Genomic DNA, 21,139 nt, shown 5'->3' on the forward strand with positions numbered 1-21,139 from the left:
AAACCGTCCCACTGAAGTCGCTTGACTTTCTCTGAACCACCCGATTCTGACCAATCACGTTGCCTTTGTTTCCATTTCTAACATGTTCCTTCTAACTTATCTATCAATTTAAAATTCTACACCCCGACCTTTTCCGATTCCGCAAAAAATGCACTTCCAATGATTTGTGATGTCTGCGCATGTATGTATGATGTTTGTGTGCGACAACATGATCTCGGGCACCACTGGCGTAGCCACGGGGGGGGTTTTAGGGTTAAAACCCCCCCAGAGCCAAAATGTGTAGAACAAATTTTCAGTATAAAGCGCTTTGCGATGAAAAAATTTTTCGGCTGCGCCGCTCTTTTCAAACGACGAATACAATTGGTCATTACTGTTTACAAAATATAAGTGTCAAATCAAAAAAGGTATTATTGACCGTTGAAAACCCCTCCCAGAGAGAATTTCTGGCTACGCCACTGTCGGGCACACACCTATCGTGGTAACACACAATCAAATGGATTTGCGTGTTACATTTCTGTATTAGACATTTTTATTTTTTGACTTCTAGGTTTGTTTTTTTCTGTTCTGTTTTGTTTACGTTTAGGTATCGACTGACGCGTGAGTGTGTGTGTAAATTGGTAACATTCAGTATACGGTTGTATTTTGGGTTTTACTGTTTTCATTTGCGCTGTTAATGATTTTTTAGATTTATTTCAACAACTTGTGTGATTCGGATGTTTCGTTTCTCTAGTTTAAATATTTCTGTAGGTTTTCTTTGTAGTTTTTTTTTTTCAATAACGGCAATATTTATCTGTTTTTCTGTTTGTTACTTACTTAATGCGTGAAGCGCACAGGTGGTGGTGCTGTCTCGCGCTGCCGGTGGAGGTGATCTCTATTTTTATTAAGTTACAGTGTGTAAGGACAAAGAGGAACGATAATCGAGCAAAAAGGAGGTGCAAAACTCGCGCTTGGATTGGATTCCGAGGATACCTTTGATTCGGATTTTGTTCTTTGGGTGGTGATGGTGTAGTGAGATGACTCTGACATGAGATGACATGGATTGCTGCGGGTTGGTTGTTTTGCTGAATTGGTGGCCTTAAATATTGCACTAACGTTCCGAAAACAGAAAGATTAAATTAAATTAGATGATTCTTACACGAGAAAAAAGAGTTATTTGTTTCGCTCTTGTTGGTTTTTGTTGTTTAAGGAGAATTCGTTAACAGCGTGAATTAACATTTATTGAACACTTAGTTTTAGATCCTTTGTTTTACGTTTTTTCTCTTTTGTTTGCGGTTTGGATTTTCATTTCCATTCGGTATACATATTCTATTTGATTTGAAGGTTATAAACATGTCCCTTGACAGGGTCACGCGGAAGTTGCGATCGGCCTGCGGCTACAGTTTGTTGTCCGTTTCTGGTTCAGATAAAGTTTGATTTGTGATGCATTCGCGCGCTTAGATTCGTCGGGTGAATTACTTTCAGTGTTTGTTTTTGTTTCGGTTTGCAAGGACTGCCTTCGACTATGGTGACAATTGGGTACGAGCTGATTTTTTCTTTGTTTGCTTTCACTATTATACGCGCGGTTCGCTGGTAGTTTCTCACACAGTTGTTGTAATGTAAGGAATTAAAATTTTAATCGCTGAGATGAAATGGTAACGTCATATTGTGTGTCAACTGTGTGCTGGTAATAGGTGGTGCACTTTTTAAAAAGTGGTTCAATCGCATACAGACCCGTTGGCTGTACGCCTGCTGACGGAGGCTGCTCCGTTACGTGTTACGAGTTATGGTACGGATTTTTGTTTTCTGTCTCTTGAACTTTGCGCTTCAGGTTGGGGACTATTCACACCTAGAATTGGAGGATTTTATTAAGTATGGATAAATAGCAACGTTAAACTGTTAAATACGAGAGAAAGATCAATATGCTCGCATGGTAGATTCTTTGAAATAACTTTATGAATAAACTACATGAAGAAAACTTTAATTTTCATAGAATGTTCACCCCAATACTAGTTTTTCTAAATATTTTAACCGGTCATTGTATACATGAACTTAACCTTTATTACTTGCAAGATTACAGGTTATGGGCCCAGATTGGTAAACCGGAAACGGAAGTAGATACAGTGTGAGAATCAGGTTGCTGATCGAGAACAACCAACATTTGTTGGTTCGGACTTCGAAAACCGCCTGATCGACGCTTCAGAACCACCACCAGAAGGTCAGTCTCACGTCGAAGGTCTCGCTGCTGAAGCGAATCTACGACAAACGTTTCTCGGAAGGGGAGGATATGGCTGAGCACATCTTCGAGCTGTTCAGTAAACTGATGCATGCCGGACAGTAACTGGAGGAAATTCTCATCCTGAGAAGGTGGCCAATTTAAGAAGAATTGCCGCCAATATCAATGGGACACCGAGAAGGAAGCGATGTCAGGTAAAACAGGAAAATCTACACAGAGACAGGACAGCATCTTGCATCTTTGCGTTCCTGACCTGCCGATACGAAACGAAGTCAAGCCTTGGACTCGTTGAAGTCGTCCCTGGGTCTCGTGTAATCGGACGTCCCACATCCCCCATCGGACGTAGTTTGGAAACGATATTTTCTAATCATCATCGACGGCTTTTCGAAGTTTTATTTCTTGCTGAAGAAGAAGTCAGAAGGACAGAAGTACCGAGAAGTACAACAGCGAGAAGCCCTGTTCATTCTACCGACGAGAAGGCATGACGACTCTCTGCAACCCAACAATGTAGCAGAGCGACTGAACCGTTACCGTCCGCTGATGGATCACGAGTGATTGCCTCATCACTCGTAAATCTGAACGGAGTCCTGGATCCTCCCTGGAGCCACCATGTTGAATACCTACGGGTTCGCTGCTCTTCAGTATGTCCAGTAGAGCTAGCTTCACCGCAGGTAGTCTTAATACTCTTGATGCTGTACGCACTAGAGCTTGACGTAGTCGTCCGTTTCTTCCAGGAACTTTTCCAGATATTTCGTCAAACAAATCTTAGCGTACTTTGTGCTTGTACGAGTATTCTGAATTTGTACCTGGCTGAAACAATATTCCGGTTTAGGGATAATTCTACGAAATTGCTTTAAAAGTTTCACTTAAGTGTTAGCTAGTAATGTTTATTTTCCATAAATACTATTAACTCATCTATGTCATCCACTAGTTTTTCAAACAGCTGTTAAAACAGTAAGCGATAACAAAATGAACGACGAGATCCTCTTGACATTTTATCCAAAATTCTCAGGCGTATTGCGTATTATTTTGATAAATACTCAAAAACAATGTTCGAAATTAAAGCACAAATTTTTTAATGAATTCTGAGATTTTCAGAATAATTTCTCGTGGAATTTCTTAAAGAAACTTTTGATCTCAAGGAATTACTCAAGAAAATTAATAATTCAACAAAAATGCCACTTTCAAGAATTTCAGATTTGTCTCTCGGATACTCAAAAAAAATTCTTGATGAAACAATTTCAGAAAAATCAATATTAGTTATACGGAAATATAACCTGTGAGAATTTCTGTAAAAATCATACAAATAACTAAAGAAGTAAACCTTGAAATAATTCCGGATGGAAAATCAGGGAGAACTCTACAATAAATTTTTGGAAAAATCCTAGGAGAATTCCGAGAGAAATCTTTGAAAAAATCTACAAATTCTAAAGAATTCCTCCGATGAATTATGGAATAATCCTTGGAGAAAAATCAGAAGAAAATGGAGAAATTAATTTGGGTAAAGTCCCAGGAAGATTCCGGTCGAAATCTTTAGAAGAACTTCTCGATTTTCTAAAATATTTCTGGGAGCAATCTGTCGGGAAACCTTAGGAATAATTTTGAGAGAAATCCGAGCAAGGATTACGGAAGAATTCCGGATGGAATCTCTGGAAGTATGCAGCAAAGAATTCCTGGAAAAAAATATTGAAAGAATTTCAGGAAAATCTCAGGAAGGATTTTAGTTTGAATATCCGGAAAAAGCGTGTAACTTTAGTTATTCGGGAAAAATGCCTAGGAGAACTCCTGGAAGAATCACCAGTTTATTTAAAGGAGGAATCCCTGAAAGAATCCTGGAAGGAGTAGCAGCGAGAATACCAGAAGGGATTTTAGAAGATTTCTAAGAGAAAGCTTTGGATTAAATCATTGGAGAAAGTTCACAAAATCGCAAAAAAATGCTCAGCTAAATTATGGGAGGAATCCTTGGAAAAATCCTGGACAACTCTCAGAAAGAATCTCAGGGCAATTTCGGTTGAAATCTTTAGTAGAATTCCGAGACTTCCTCAAAGATTTCTGGAAGGAATCTTTGGAAAAATCTCAAAAAGAATTTCGAAAGGAGTACAAGGATGGAATACGGAAAGATATTCTAGAAGAATTCCGAGACGATTCCTTGGAAGAATTTCGGTTGAAATCTCTAGAATTATTCGGCAAATTTTCGGCAGGAATTCCAGAAAGAATTCCGGGAAGAATTCATGGATAAATTCTGTGAGAAACTCTACTGAATGTTTCAGGAGGTTTTCTTCAAAAATTTTGGTAGCAATTGATGCTAGAAATTTGGGAAGAATCTCTGAAAAAGGAAGAATATCTGCAGCAATACCAGGGGGGAATTCAAGAGCGGAACTCAGGAAGAATTTCTCGAACAGCCGGTAGAGCTTCGGGAAAAATCTCTAAAAGAATTCCAGGACGTTGTGGAAGAAATCCATGAAAAAAAAAATGGCTGCCTGTTTTTCGCAAGGAATCCTTAGTGGCATTCCGAGAGAATCCGAAATTCCAAATTCAAACTCAGAAATAAATCCAAGAAAAAATTCGGGATGGGTTTCTGAAGGATTTTAGAAATAAATCTCAGGAACAATTTCGAGAGTTATCTGAGAAGAAAATTCGAAATAATTTCCTAGAAAACTTTCGGAAGGATTCCTTGGAGGAATTTCGGGAGAAATCCCTCGACAAATATCGGGAGGAATCTCAGAAAGAATTCCGCGAAGATTCCCAACATTGAATCTGTGAGAAATCCTTGTGAGATTTACGGGAGATTTTCTTAAAAAAAAAAATTCTGGAGGAATCCCTGCAGGAATTTCTACGGAAATAATTCCGGATAGAATCGTAGGATAAATTCGGGGACAAATCTTCTTAAGAATTCTGGGAGCAATTATTGCAAAAAATTCGGGAATAATACATGAAAACAAAACCTGGAGGAATCCATGGGATAATTCCGGAAGAAATACCAAAGGGAATTCTACAAGGAATCATTGGAATAATTTTTGGAAAAGCCTCTGAAAGAGTTTTTCTGGAGGAATCCCTGCACGAATTTATGGAGAAATTCCAAAAATCATTCCAGGTAAATTTTAGGACAAATACTATTGAGAATTCTGGGAAATACAAATGCATTCGGAAAGAACCTGGACAAATCCTGGAGGAATATTTAATCACTGGAATATTCCTTTGATGAATCCCAGGGTGAATTTATGAAATAACTCCGCGAAGTGCCCCTGGGAAACTTCCAAGAGAAACCACTAAAAAACTCCGAAAGAAATCTTTGCAAATGTTTCGAAAGGAATGCTCTGTGGAATTCTGCGAGAAATCCTTGTTAAAATTTCAGGTGAAATCTGAGAAATAATTCCAGGAAAAAAAAACCAAGACAACATTTTGGAAGAAATCCTTGGATGAGTCTCAGGAAAATTTCTGGAAGGCACCTTCGGAGAAATACCAGGAAGAGTTTCGAGAGGAATCTGAGGAATACATTGAAGAAAAATCTCTGGAAGTAATTTGGAACAATTTCCTGAAAAAAAAAGTGGCACGAATTCTTGGAGGAGCTTCGGAAGGAATCCTTGAGAAAATATTCGGAGAACTCTGAGAAAAAGTAATAGAAGCAAATCTTTGAGAAATCTTTTTGAAAACTTTGGGAGGTTTTTCTAGCATTTTAGATTAGATTAGATAAGGAAAATTCATTAGATATTCCTGCAGAAAAGTCTTAAAAGATTATTTTTGAAAATGTTGGAGGATTGCTCCAGAAATTCCAACATGAATTTTATCGGAAACTTTTAAGGAATTTCTTCTGAAATTTTTCGAAAGATCCTTCCAGAACTTTTACGGAGTATTCATTTAGAAAATCATTCATGGATTTCTGAAAAATAATTCTCCATTCCCTCACAGTCGAGTCAAGTACAAGACAATGAAGACTACCTTACAGTTGAGGTCAAAATACGTATCTGTCAAAGGATGCAAATTCTTAGTGGAATTCAAAGGAACAGTACTTAACACGATTTTCTTTTTACTTACAGATATTCCCCTAACAAGCCCAGGTTCATCATCATCAATTCTCCATTGTTTTTTTTTCGGATATTTCCCCAGTGATTCCATTAGGAAGTCTACCATGAAATCTTTAAAAATCTGCCAGGGATTCCTTGTGAAATGTCCCTGAAAATTACTTTAACCCTCTAATACCCTAATTTTTGATTTTGATCTAAATATCATTTTTCGTCATCTAAAATCGATTTAAACATGTTTTGGAAGATGATTCTTTTTAATTCTCGATTTCGTGAATTTCAGTTTTTGATTTTTCTAATTTTTATTTTTGAACATCCCCACACTTTTATATTTTTCCTGGAAGCTAATTTGGGAAACGGATTTTTTGAGATGAAAACATTTTGAGATTTTATGATTATTGTTGAAATATTATTATTTTAAATTTTTTTCACAGAAAATTTTATTTCCGTGTAATTTTAAGGAAAATAATCTTAGAGTGTATTCGATCCCCTTAAACTATCAAACAAAGATAGAATGATTTGGGAAAAATTTAAAATATGTTAATTGTAGCGATTCAATACAAAATAAACAATGACTTCTGAAAGGTGACAAAACAATCATTTTTCCAATGATTTAAAAAAAATGTAAATACGCTTTAAAAAACACCAAAAACAATTTTAAGATATACAGAACAGTCCTAAATAACAGCCACAAATATAAAAAAAATGATTTTCCACGAAACAAAAATTACAAAAATGTTCAAACTATACCCCGTCTAAAGGCGGGATTGGGTATTAGAGGGTTAAGAATTATTTTTTTTTCTTTAAAAATTCTTCCAGGATTTTCTTTGGAAAATATAAAGTCATTGATCAATTCAACTGAACAGAACAAAAAAATAAAGAACTCTTTTATAAATCCTTTCATTTGTTTCAGAAAATCCTTCAGGGATGTTTTTCAGAAAGCCTCACACGGATTTCTTCGGAAAGTTCTCCAGGAATCCTTTATTTAAACCATCCATGGATTGCTTCAGACAGTTTCCTAGATTCCTATAAGATTCCTCAGAAATTGATCCATGATTTTTCACTCTCCATGTAGTTAGTTGTAAGAATCGTACCACCACAGAGCAGGAGCACTGCCTCTCTGTGGTGCGCAATAAAACTTGAAGCAGTAAGAAGTAGTTCGTCGTCATTCCATCCCCGGGGGAATAAGTACACAACGTGGGGCCTTACTCAACCGCTGGACGAAACATTGGTGAGATCTTGTGAGATTCTTTCAGAAAATAATCCACGGATTCCATCAAAAATTACTTTAGTGATTTCTTTCAGAAAATTAAAACCTCAGAATTTCTTCATACATTTCGCGAAGGATTTCTTTCGATTTAGAACATCTTCCAAAAATTCCTTCAAAAATTCTTACAGGGATTCCTTTCAAGGATTTTTTCGGAAATTTTTACTGAGATTCCTTTAGAATATTTTCCATGGATTCCTTCTAAAATTGCACTAAAGATATCTTCAGAAATTACTCTCGGTACTAATTTATATAATCTTTCAAGGATTCTTTCAAAAATTCTTCTAGGGATTCTTCAAGCAATTTATTCAGGTTTTCTTCAGATATGCCCTTAACAATTTCTTCAGACATTTCTCTAAAAATTCGTAAAGGTAGTTTTTCAGGACTTTCTTTTGAAACTTCGACTGGGATTAATTGAAACAATCATTCAGGGAGTCTGTTAGAAAATCCTTCTGAAAGAATCAGAAGATTGTCCAGGGAATCCTTCATAACATTCTCCAAAAATCAAGCAGTAGTATATTTCTTAATTATTGAGATGTTCAGTCCTAGGTTGGTTCTTCTCCGCGCTCAGAAGTATTTTTTAACCTGCGATTTTTTCAGAAAATATACCAGTGCAAGTATTCCTTCACGAACGTCTTCAGAGCCTTCCTCGAGAATATGTCTCCAAGGGTTCTATTGGAAATATCTTCAGAAATTCTCAAGTGGTTTTTCAGATTCCCAAAGGATTTTTAAAGAAAATCCTTCAATAGAGTGGATTTGTCCAGGAATAAAGAACTCTTATAAGAAATTCGTTAACATTTCTGGAAGGGCAAAAATCCCTAGAGCAATTTCTGAAGTAATCTCTTGGGAAATTTCTCAAATAATTTCTGGGGGAATGAATACCTTAAGAAATTACCTATGATATTTCTGAAGGCATGCCTGAAGGAATTTCAGGAGAAATTTCTGGAGGAATTCTAGAAATAACTCCAACAAAAAACTCGGCGGAATTTCGGAAAAAAAAATCTGGAAGAATTTCCGCGGAAATCTTTGAAGAGATTTCCAAAGGCCACTCTTTAGCAGTTTCTAAGGAAATCCCAGGAAAAATTTCTGTAGCAATCCCTGAAAGAAATTCTGGAGATACTTCAGGAGAAATGTTTTGATGAATTTGTTGTTGAATTTTTCAAGATATGAGTGAAAATCCTGGAAGAATTCTTCAAGGAATCCAAATCCAAAATGGGAAATCCAAAATAATTATGTGTAATTAGTTTTTTTTCTGGAACATTTTAGTCGTTGAACAAAAATTTAAAGAAATTTAGCTGCGCCATCCCCTTTTTCTTCGCCAATGGGAATCCTACGTGAATCTATGGAAAAGAAATCCACACTCTATGTCTTCTCAAGTTTCCCTTCTAGAATTTGGAAATTGAGAGATGAAAATTTCATATTTAATAGTGAAAAAAGCGTTCTTTTGCAATTAGAACCCACGTCTCCGTATTCGATAGACTGGGACCTTAGCCAACTAAGCCACAGAGCATGTAAAGATTATGTGGGATAGAAAGCCAAACTGACTTTGGGCCCACACCATGGAGACTCCTTTTTTTTCTATCAATTTCATAACTACGCTGACTGGGTTTGAGAGATCAAATCATTCCACCCAAGCATTCGAATCAAGATCCAGTAGTAACACTGAAGACTGTAAACTGTAGAAAAAAAGAACTACAAATGCACATCGAAAACTAGCGAGACACCCACCCATTCCATCCTCAATAGCACCTGTCGTCTCGGCTTAAATTAGTCCTTGACAAGAGTGTTTCCGAGCCGAATTACTCGGTGTGTCAACGAATTACCGGCAATAAGCATGGGAAACACACATTCAATTATAATGTTGCTCTAACTCGTTATCACGGGCAATCTGAAACGATTGTGCTTCTCCCCCCGTCAAGCGAATTCTTTAGATTTTCACTGCCAATTCTGTTTCTCAAGTGTAGAATTAGCAGTAGTTAAAATACACATAATTGAAAATTTAAAAAAAAACCTGTATTTCAAAGAATCTGAAATCCCAAGCATAAATCGAAGAGAAAAAAAACTAATCACACTTACCTTTCGCTCAAAATGGACGCCTAGTTTAACGTGTTAAATTATTACAAAGTAGTTTAACAACAAAAGCAAATAACGGATCGCGCTTCGCTTGGCTCGATGCAACTTAAAGGAAAAGTACACAATTTATCTGAAGAAACGAAGAAAAGAACACATTTCCGCTGGATCGGCTTCCGCTTTGCTTCACTTCGCTTCCCACCGCGTGCACACACGTTGATCTTCCTACTACTGCCTACCGCCTACTGCTGCTTCCGGGTCCAGGGAGTACCGGGGTTGGTGTCTTCGCTTTTAAACTTGTTGCTGTTGCTGTTGCCCCCACCCAAGTCCCGTCCCACGCCCATGGCGCGATCACAATTTGTTTCCCCTCTTCTTGCTTTTTTTTGTGGCTCTCTCACTATACGACTACTACAACGCTCTAACGACGACGCGATGACGATGGCGATGACTTCATTTCCGCTTGGCGTGCAGCATCTCCATCAGTAGCGTCTGGGAAGGCGCACTGCCGGCACAGTGCTTAATGTACAGGTGCTCCTCGCCACGGGTGGCCATCGCGTGGATTTCCGGAATAATACTGAGCAACTTACTAAACTTATCCTGCGAGGTGGGGGTGAAGGAAAGTGCGAGAAAAATGGGTTATTATGGCGTTGAAAGATCGCGATCAAACACTCTTACCGCTAAGTTCCAATACACTCAAACCTCTCTTTACGTTCATTTACTGTATATCGTGTGACAAAAAACGAAGATACTTTATGCTCAAGGAAGTCAAAAACGTTTCCATTACGAAAAGTTCCTAAATCGACCGGGATTCGAAACCCTCAGCATGGTCACGCTGAATATGTAACTACGCCTGTACAGCTGTGGCTATATAGGCCCTTCTCACACGAAGCTCCAGAAACAGAAGCAATATAGTTTTCTTGAAGCTATACTCCAATAGGTTCGTTCATGTAGAACGATCAGTGTTGCCATCTGGAGACATATTATTTCGCATAGTACTACACATGAGAGTTCTTGCTCAATACTCCAAGGTTTGACCTGGACAATGATCATTTGCATGCGTACTTGTATGTTTTTGGTAGTAGACCCCCCCCCCCCCCCCCTATTATGGACGTAAAGAGGGGTCGAAGTGTATCTGGTCTCTTTCGTTTGCTTGAGACGCTTCGAATACTTACAGGCACCGACGGATAACAGGTGAGGGTGTAATCCAGCAGCGCTGCTTGCACGTTCTCATAGCCTTCGACCACCGTTTTCCGGTTCGTGATCCCCCGTACCTCTACTGGAGAGAGAAAAAAACAGTCAACCGAGAGTACCATTATGACAGCCCTCCCGACCTCCAAAATCACCCCCCTCGAAAAACCCAACAACGTTCAGGTTATACCAGGCCTGGTCATACACCGTCATCATCCCCATCCCCACCAGAGAGTGTTCCTTACCAGGGTTCAGCAGTAACAGGAATTTCATGCAGATGTAGTCGCCGACGTCGAACTTGAGCTCCTGCAGCTTGTTCTGCAGCTCGTTGAAGTGCTCGGCCAGGCTCGGCACGCCCAGCAGTCCTAAACCTAAGAGATCAAACTTCTGCCCGTTGTGCAGGGTGGTTTCGTCCGGCAGCCCGTTGTGTAACCGCTGGTGTATGTGGTCCAGCACGAGCATGTCGGACCAGCTGTTCTGCAGCAGCTTCATCTGGTCGTCCACCTGGGGGTTGTGGGGAATTAGTATATATATTTGGAATTAAATAAAATAGGCAATTGACAGAAGTCGAGAAGCATTTGCTGCGAGAAGTCCAAGAACTTGGAAGCCATAACTTCATACTACATTGCTGGGAATCTCCTGTTGCTATATTGATACTCTACACTACAGCTTCATTTTCTACTTTAGGTAACTGAAACTAGATCAGAAGTTGATGACAACATTATTCTGGTTTACATGTTGAGCAGTTACTTAAAGCTTTTCAAAAATTTGAATCGACTCAGGGAACAAATGACAACACAACAAACATTTCATTGATTGTTTCTATTTATTTAAAAATGTACTTAAACATCATTTTTTGGGCACTACTGGTCGAGACCAATATTGACAGACAACATATCATACTTCTACAATCAAAATAACCACACGCTTAATCCAACATAGCAAAAGCTGGATTTGTCAAAACTACTAAATGTTAAGGTTCAATCGTTTGAGTCTTATCGATATTAGGGTGGGTAATTTTCATAGATCAATTTCGTTCACGATCGCCATGTTGTTGAATTATTGTAATCAGCCACAAAAAAGCCGAAGGAAATAGTAATGGTTAAACCAAAAACTAATAACTATTGGGATTGTTTCAGGGAAAATTCGATAAAAAAAAAGTTCAAATACACGGAGAATAATCCACAGAAATTTAAAATCAGTCAATAAAAAAACACTATTTCTAATCTGTTATCTGGGTATTTTTAGCCCTTTTGCACAGGAAGGATTAATTGAAGGCATTACTTTGAAATCAGTTTTAGGCGAAGTTTCTTGAAAGATTTGCAAATAAAAAATCTTCCAAAATTTGGCAACAAAATCTAAGTAAGTCAGCAAATCTATCTCAATTTTTTTTTTCGATTTTTTCTAAAGTTCATAAATATTTGCTTAGGACTTCTTCTATAACTACACTCACGATTTTTCTCATGGTTTCCAGTAGCAAACACAACAAACATCTCTTGACGAATTTCACCAATATTATTTCAGAAGGCTTAACTAATATTTCATCAGACATTTTGCAGAATAATTGAAATAAATTACAGAAAACTCACCGCTTTGCTCATAAACATATCTAGTAAGTCCTGCAAAAATGTATTGAAAAAGATCTTTATAGTCTCCCAAAAATTATCACCTGGGTTTCACCGAAAATTTTCTCAAAAACTCTTTCCTAGATTCCATTAAGAACTCTTGTATGCTTGGAAATAGATCCGAGAAGATCTCTAGAATCATGATTAAACCAATATAAAGCCTTTTTGGTGTTTAGACGATTACCAAATCCTCCTCTGGTCTTTGGGTTACATAACTTACGAACACCTGCTTTTAATGAACAATCTGAAAGTCATTCTGGAGTCACACTAGACATATCTACTGGCTCTCGCAGAAAATCGAAACAATTTTCCAGTCGATTCTTTACGTTACTAGACATATCTATTCAGAGTCTGTTAGAAACTCTGCCAGCTTTTTACACATCTGCGCTAGAAATCGCTTCGCTACTCCCTTTTTACATACAGGGAACCCTCAGGGCCGGATGTACGGGGGGGCCGGGGGGGCCCGGGCCCCGGGCCCCCACATTTTAGGGGCCCCCACAAAGACCTTTTTTGGTTATTACACACCAACTTTTCGTTTCATATTGCTCAAATACTGTTTGAAAACGACGAAATTTTGTTTAGGTCCTTCACCAAGGGGCCTCCGCATCCGCTCGGGCCCCGGGCCCCCACAATCCTTAATCCGGGCCTGGGAACCCTCATGAAAAATCTTCTAAAAATTCTACCATAAATTTAGTAAGAGATGTCTCTATGGATAACTTCAGAAGTTATTATAATATTCTGCTATCCGGGCGGGTATCGGGTGGTAAAATAATAGTGACTTCATCGAGAAAACATACCCAAAAAAGCGACCAAGCAGTGACTAAATAATGACCTCAAAAATACTAAAAAAAATAATTTATATGTGTAACATTAAGTGGAGTCATGCATTCCTACTAAAACGAATAAATAACTTTCAGTTTGGTTTCGGAATTGGAGTTTCTGAATATCTTGATCCATTCTTGTACAGAAAAGTCTACGTAATATGGTTCAAATCGAAGGAAACAGAGATTATCTATTTTCCGACGTTTCGGCGTAATGCTGCTTTTGATTTGAGAGACTGCATTCCAAACCATATTTGATAGTAAACAATACAGTCGATGAATCAAGAAAAGTCTATACTTAATATTTTTCTATGAAATGAGTTACATTTCTGGGTTAAAATATATTCTCCATATTATTTAAGTTATTTTGATAACCGAATCATTGTAACTATGATTGCAAGTAAAAGTAACATTCAATCTGCAGATATAAGGAACCCTTGCAGCTCCAAATGCTCACATATTTAGGCAACTAAATGATCCCTCGATCTTTCCTTGGCAGTGCTTGAAAAGTGAAGCGATTTTTCCCGAACGAAGCAAAATTTGCTCTTTTTTGACCAGCGCTTTTCAACATAAAGCGTTAAGTAGGGTATGAGTACTCATGTTCAGCCTATTCCAAAAACAGACGATTCAAGCACGGATTGTTTCGGTGCTTTTTGTTATCAAGGCTCACTCCCAACAAAAAAAAAAATACAAAAATAAAAAAAAAACAAAACAAATAGTGCTTATTAGTTTCTTTTTAAGAAACGGACACGTTCAATGCTTAAAGTTAGGAAGAAATTGCTTTAAGGAAGGTTAGAAATTGCTTCAATATTCGTAGTTGTTGGCAGTTATACAATGCTTTCATATTACCACATTTATCTTACATGAGTACGATTTGGGGATCAGCTGAAGCATCTCATTTAAATGTTTCAAAGTTCTCCAGAATAGAGCAGTTGAATTTATTTACAAAAAAACTCTTGTTTTGTTCCCCAGTGCCAGCTTGTATCCACCAGAGATTCTCCCAATACATTTACTACACAAATATAACTGTCTGCTACTTGTATTTAACATTAAAAACAATATGGTGAACTCGAATACTCGCCTAATTGAATTGCAAGAAACAGGGTCAAGAGGAAATTTTTACGTTTCAAGACCACGAATAGAGCTTGCTTTGAGACAATTTTTCTATTCCGGTATAACTCAGTTTAAAGCGCTTTGAAATTAGAAAGAAATTTCTCACGATATTATAAAGAATTTAAAAACAGTTGTGTGAAAATAATTGAATTTGTACTTTAATTGAAAATTGTTATTTAATTTAGTGTTAAGATTTACATAGTTTTGTAACTTTTACAGCTGCATTAATAAATAAAGCAAAAGAAGTGTTTATTTGTTCTTTGAAGGATGCACGACATTATACAGGGGATAGACAAAATGATCGGGACAGGCAAAATGTTCACTTTTCAAAAAGTGTTCAACTAGCTGTAACTTTTCGAAAAGTGCATCAAATATTCTCAAATTTTTACTGGAAGTTCCTCAACTAGATGTCCATCAGTGGTCCAAAATTAGAAAAGATCGGGCCATTCTCTACGAAGTTATAAAGATTCTTGAAAAAGGTAAAATTATCTGATAGCCAACTTTGAGCTGTTATATCTCCGGATTCAATGAACCGATTTAAATGAAATTTTGTCCATTTATGACTTATATAATGAGCTATGAAAAACCATTGACTTAACTTAATATTTTCAACACGGAAGAAAATTATAACGATAAGATTATTTTTCTAATAAAACACCAAATTATCCAAAATATCAACATCGTTTCAAAATTTAAGATGCAAATTATAGTTCATTTAATTTCCCTCTAATTGACTAATATATAAATGTGTTTTGAAGGAAAGTAACAGCATAGCCACCAATAAATTGAAAAAGTTTTAGAATGCGTATTAAAAATGGACCAATTTACTAAAAAATCGCGAAAAAATTAAAATCGCTATAATTTTGTCTCTTGTCAAAAATTTCAAGTTAAGTCAAATGTTTTCCAGAGTTCATTGTATAAGTCTTGAATGGTCAAAATTTCATTTCAATCGGTTCATTGAATCCGGAGATATAACAGCTCAAAGTTGGCTATCGGATAATTTTACCTTTTTCAAGAATCTTTATAACTTCGTGGAGAATGGCCCGATCTTTTTCAAATTTGAACCACTGATGCACAAATAGTTGATGCACTCACAGTAAAAATTTGAGAATATTTGATGCACTTTCCGAAAAGTTACAGCTAGTTGAACATTTTTTGAAAAGTGAAAATTTTGCTTGTCCCGATCATTTTGTCTATCCCCTGTACAACGGACTAGTATGCAACGCCCAGAGGCACAGCCGAAAACTTTTCTTGACAGATGCGGTCGATTCCAGCAAGCTTTTAACAAGCTTTTCGATACTCGACATTCGACACTGAAGGGGTCACGTGGTTTGACAGAGGCGTTAGGTTCGCGTGTTTTTTTTTTCGCTTGAATCGGCTTGATTCCGCTGTTGGATCTACGCATTTCGGCATAGATTCGAGTATGTTTGCCGTAGTTTTGGTGGAATCTGTAGATCACAACGGAAAACGGAGTTTTGTGAAGAAAAATGAATAGTAATAAAGTGAATTTCTGACGCATGGTCTAGCGATGCCCAGTGATGAGGAGCGACGGAGGGGAAAGCAAACGCATGACAGCACCACGTTGGGTCAATTTGTTTTGAGCTGGGATTGAAGGATGAATCGTTGAGAAAACTTAAAGAATGTTGGATTTGATTATCGGTTGAATCGGGTGAGATCTTTCTGATTTTTATTGAAGTTCTTATAATATTTTGTTCATTAAACTTGACCATGCAATTATGAGAGATCAGTAGTGTTTTCCGTTTCAGAGAGCGAGTTTAGGCGCTTAAGCCTAGGCATTAGCGCCAGGACACGGACTAAATACCGGTGTTCCATTTTTCACATATCTAGTTAGCTTTCTATATAAAACTGTGCGGTTGGTACGAGATGTCCCCGTTTAATGGGTTTATTGTGTAATTAAAAACGCTGCACAGTAGGCCTAGCCGCTTTAATGCTTGTAATGCATTTTCGATGTACTGCAAGCATTAATAACGTAGTCGATTCTATTATTTTCCAGGATTCTTTCAATGAATGGTTGTGTATGTCTAGACTGGACTAGACTAGACTAGACTCGACACTCGACACTGAAGGAGTCTGTAAGTCGCAGACGATATAGGCCTATCTATCCGAATATAAACAAAATAGTGGAATTACAAGGAATTTGATCGTCCTTTTCTAGTTCATCTTTAAAAGTTTCATTTTTTAGTTTTTCTTTTGCAATAGTGAAATGTGTTTTTTTTTTAATTTTTAACTAGCGATTCAAGTATAAATGTTCTACTAAAAGTTCCAAAGTGTTAGTGAAGTTTTAGTCATTGTTTTTTTTTTGCAATTACACGAAATCAATTGTTGGTTCGTCACCTTCAGGATCGCCATGCATTTATAATGTCGGTCATGAAAATAAGTGTTTTGATTCTTACAGGGATCGCATGAACCACATCATTTACCCAAGTGAATCCAGATCATTTTTTATAGGATCCATACAGCAGTTAACGCGCGGGTTTTCAGCATGACGGTGCTTAAGGTAACGGGTTAAATTTGCGGTCGATTCAGAAGATTTTCGTAATGGAAATTCCTTGGTGTCTGTTTATGCACATAGAATATCTTCGTGCTTGCCACCTAATATGCACAAACAAAATGATCATTGGTAGAGGAAACTCTCAGTTAGCAATTGAGAAAGTAGTGCCCATGGAACAGACCCCCAGCGAGTATTTCAAGAATTCGGCAAGTATTACAGAATTACAATTACAGTCAGTCTGAAATTCTACCAACAAAAAAACTTTCCTTGAAATGGATCCAAATTATTTTATATACATTTGATCTGAATTCTCCCCAATATTTCTAGATATTATAAACAATTTTAAAATAATTTTTACAGATAGTCTTTTAAAGCTACGTTTGAGATATTTTCCAACCAAATTTGTTTCAGACGCTTCAACGAATACTCAATTTTAATTCTAATATTCTGCGTTAGCGTTAGAGCAGTGGCAGTATACTTTGAGAGCAACCACAAATGGTGCATCTTTTTTGGCCAATTAGCCTATTTTTTCATAACTAATACATGGTTCGTAGCGATTTCAGGGACTACTCCCTCCCTTCTAAAGTGCTACGTCATTTATAGACGGTCCCTTTATAGATTGGATACCAACAACATTCATGTTCCTATTGATAATCATGTTCAGACTGCTTTTAGGAACAAGGCTGTGCTAGTTCACTTTGGTTCAATCTTAAACATTGAATATCGTAAGCATGAATGTTACCGGCTTAACCATGGAGAGGAAATGTTGATTTAGGACTTACTAAGCTGAGGGCCTCCGACTCAGCATAAGTACTACGGAGTGGGAGGTTTGGAGATCTTTTAGGTAAAGGATTCGCCTGAAAAGCTGGTAATGGATCCATGGCATTTGTTGTTCAATTGATTGAATTTCTTCATTCTGATTATTTTGCCACACAAAAGCTTACATGGAACTCACTACGTGAACCATGCACATCTGACAAATTCTTCATTAAGATTACAATAAATAATTTTTTTATGGAGTACTTAGGGTTCTTCTTCTTCTTTATGGCTCTACGCTCCCACTGGAGCTTGACCTGCCTTTCTTCAACTTAGTGTTCTTTGAGCATTTCCACAGTTATTAATTGAAGGGCTTTCTTTGCCTGCCATTGCATGAATTTGTATATTGTGAGGCAAGGACAATGATACACTATGCCCAGGGAGTCGAGAAAATTTTCCCGACTGGAACGGGAATCGAACCCGTCGTCTCCGGAATGGCGATCCATAGCCATAACCACTAGGCTAACTGGAGTACTTAGGGTAATCAATATAATTTGGACCCCCCTATATTTTGTATCCTATTGGTCGTATTATCACGACTTTCATAGTTTTAATGAGGACTTGACGAAACATTTTAGAATCATTCACATGATTATATGGCACTACATGAGCAGCAATCATTTCCTCACTAAAAATTACTTTATTTGCCTTGAAATTTTTTTTTGTCAATCTTGTCATCCATGCGAGTGGCGCACTTTGTTTACGAAAAGAGAAGGCGCTGTCCATAAACTACGTAGACTTTTTTTCGGTCATCTCAGACCACCCCCCTCCCCACTAGTAGACTTTTGTTCATACAAAATTTTTGAAATTTGTTTGGAGCGTAGACTTTGGCCAGACCCCCCCCCGTCCCCCCTCATGAGTCTACGTAGTTTATGGACAGACCCGAATGTGGTGCTGAGGAAACTTGCAGTTGTTAACTTATTTCTAAATGGTTTAATAAATAATCTTTAAGAGTCCCAGAAGAAGGTCCCAAATGAACCGAAACGTCGGACAAGATAAAATAGCAGAATTTTTATTTTGTTCAAGACTAAAAAGCCATATAATGTAGTACAATTATAAAGTTGAAAACCTGTTATCAAAATGTAAACAAAAACTTTTATCATTCTAGCGCGGTAAATTCGCAATATTCTTCAAATCAGCATTTGTCAATCAAGTGATTAGAATATACTCCAACATATTCAAGTTGCAGTTTCTTTGAAAATCGTTTGAAACGAGTTTAAAGGCCAGGTGTACAAGATATACATATACTTAAGAGGGTCCGAAACAGTAAAAACGGATGCTTCAGAAATCATTTATTGTCATGGAATTGTCAGCCTGAAATGGCCCTGTGGGTATTTTTAACGGGCAGTGAAGGCATTCAAAATCGATTATTAAATGTAACGCCTGTTTGATTTTTACTGAAATTAAAACTAATGTCCCCTAGGACTCCAAAATTCTACCGTTAGCCTACTAGGGAAATATTATATCCCTGGCAATAAGTTAAATAGGTTAGAGGAGGTTCTAAGAACCATTATGAAACAACAGAAAAACATTTTACATTAACGGTAGTTTTTTTTTATTTTTTCCAGAATTAAATGAACTTTCAATTGTTGTTCGAGATTAAATATGCATGAAAATGTACTGAGTCATCCAGGACCTCCACTCATAATTCTCCAGAAAACCAACTGTTAAGAAAAGGATTAATTTTGAATCACCCTAATTGCACATAAGCTTTAGATTTTCAGTAAAATTATCAGCCTCTCTCAGCATCACCTATCTATCTTATGCGTGAGCGAAAGCTTACTTAGTATCCCCAACTGTACTCTGTGCATATTATATAGCCAGTATAGAATAGCCAGGTCTGCCAGTTCATTGTAGATCGTCGAACCGCAAGATCATAGTATCTATTTGCAAACAAAACGCCCTTCTAAAACAGATACCGAGCCAATCGAGTTTCATTTTGTACACCAACCTACCATATTTTTTTAAAAGGAAATTGCATGATTCTTATCTCCTCTGCTTTTCTCAATCGACAGAGATTCCTCATGAAATTTTGCTCGAGGAGCTTTCAGAAATTTAGTTAAAATTCAATGGGGGATGTATCTAAGGATAACTTCAGAAGTTGCTTCAAGATTTCTGCTTATAATTTCAAACAAAATCTATTTCAAGAGTTCTTGATTCCAAATAACATGCCGCAGGAAATTTTAAATAATAAATATCTGTGAAACTCGCCTGGGGGTCTCCAGTTAGCCTAGTGGTTAAGGCTATGGATCGCCAATCCGGAGACGGCGGGTTCGATTCCCGTTCCAGTTGGGAAAATTTTCGCGACTCCCTGGGCATAGTGTATCATTGTACTTGCCACACAATGTACAAATTCATGCAATGGCAGGCTAAGAAAGCCCTTCAATTAATAACTGTGGAAGTGCTCAAAGAACACTAAGTTGAAGCGAGGCAGGCCAAGTCCCAGTGGGGACGTAGAGCCATAAAGAAGAAGAAGAAGAAACTCGCTTGACCATATTCGGTTCATTGTATTCTATCATTCTCTGTTAGTATAAAGTACAAGTAGTATAAGAAGCAAGCCATGTGCCATAGTGGAATCGAGTTCAGTTCTACGCCAACAGGTGAGGAAAACAGTCTAGTGGCAATGTAGCTTAGAGGAATAAGCAACAAACGTCTAGCGAGTAAGAAGTCTTGAGTTCGATTCCTCCTGGAGCGCGAGGATTTCTTCCCGCAACATTTCAGGTGGCTTTTCACAAGTGATCGTGGTCAGGGATGGGATCATTCATTTGCAAAGAGCTACATTCACTTGCTATTATCTCAGTTCAGAAGAATTCTATCAAAAAACATTGTATGGATGAATTTAGCCTTGTAGTTTTATGTGAAAGTTTGCCGAATTACGTTAGGGTCGCACACGCATACCAAAGTCGTGAGTGAGCTGTGAAGGCAACTCTCCACGGCGTGAATGTAATTCCTTCTGTTGACTTAATTTATTGATGCTACGCTAGTATATTGTTCTACAAAGTTTCAGGTAAAACAAAAATGAAAAAGTGTTCCATACATTGATTTTTGCTACGATGTTTCTGAAGCGAGTTAACAGCAAGTGAATGTAAGTGATTGCAAATGAATGATCCCATCCCTGATCATAGTTTGCCAAAGGTTGGAAATAAGTTCTAACCCAGAGCTGGATACGACGATGATAAGACATATTTTATCTAATTCCCGTCTAACTAAGCATCGGCCAATAATGATCGAGTTTATTCTTGGACCTCGCCTAATGTCTCATGGCCAATTTGCTATCAATTACACTAGTTTACAAAATAAAACGAAGGTCGTGAACTCCTATCAACCACCAAAATGTTCGATGCATAATTATATGCTGATATCAAGATCGCGCTTCAAAATTTTTTAAGTAGAACAGTTTCCTAAATATAAATATATTGCGTTTTTCAATTTTCAATATTTTTGCTGAATATAATAGGTTTCGATCATCTGAAAAAAATTTTTGCATCAAATT

The 21,139-nt window shown here is 37.4% G+C and overlaps 1 protein-coding gene across 2 annotated transcripts in view; it reads right to left on the reverse strand.

Moving 5' to 3' along the window:
• Positions 1–793: 793 nt before the first annotated feature.
• LOC109404941 (nuclear hormone receptor FTZ-F1) overlaps positions 794–21,139 on the reverse strand; it is a 560,226-nt gene continuing 539,880 nt past the window's right edge. For both annotated transcript variants that reach the window (XM_029879077.2, XM_062853208.1), the window contains 4 exons: positions 11,005–11,263; positions 10,744–10,847; positions 9,578–10,168; positions 794–1,825 (listed from right to left, as the gene is read on the reverse strand). In XM_029879077.2, coding sequence (XP_029734937.1) covers positions 10,022–10,168; positions 10,744–10,847; positions 11,005–11,263 — 510 coding nt within the window. In that variant the 3' untranslated portion in view covers positions 794–1,825; positions 9,578–10,021. The remainder of the gene's footprint in view (positions 1,826–9,577; positions 10,169–10,743; positions 10,848–11,004; positions 11,264–21,139) is intronic.

Source organism: Aedes albopictus, chromosome 2 (genome assembly GCF_035046485.1).
Source record: "Aedes albopictus strain Foshan chromosome 2, AalbF5, whole genome shotgun sequence".
Lineage (NCBI taxonomy): Eukaryota > Metazoa > Arthropoda > Insecta > Diptera > Culicidae > Aedes > Aedes albopictus.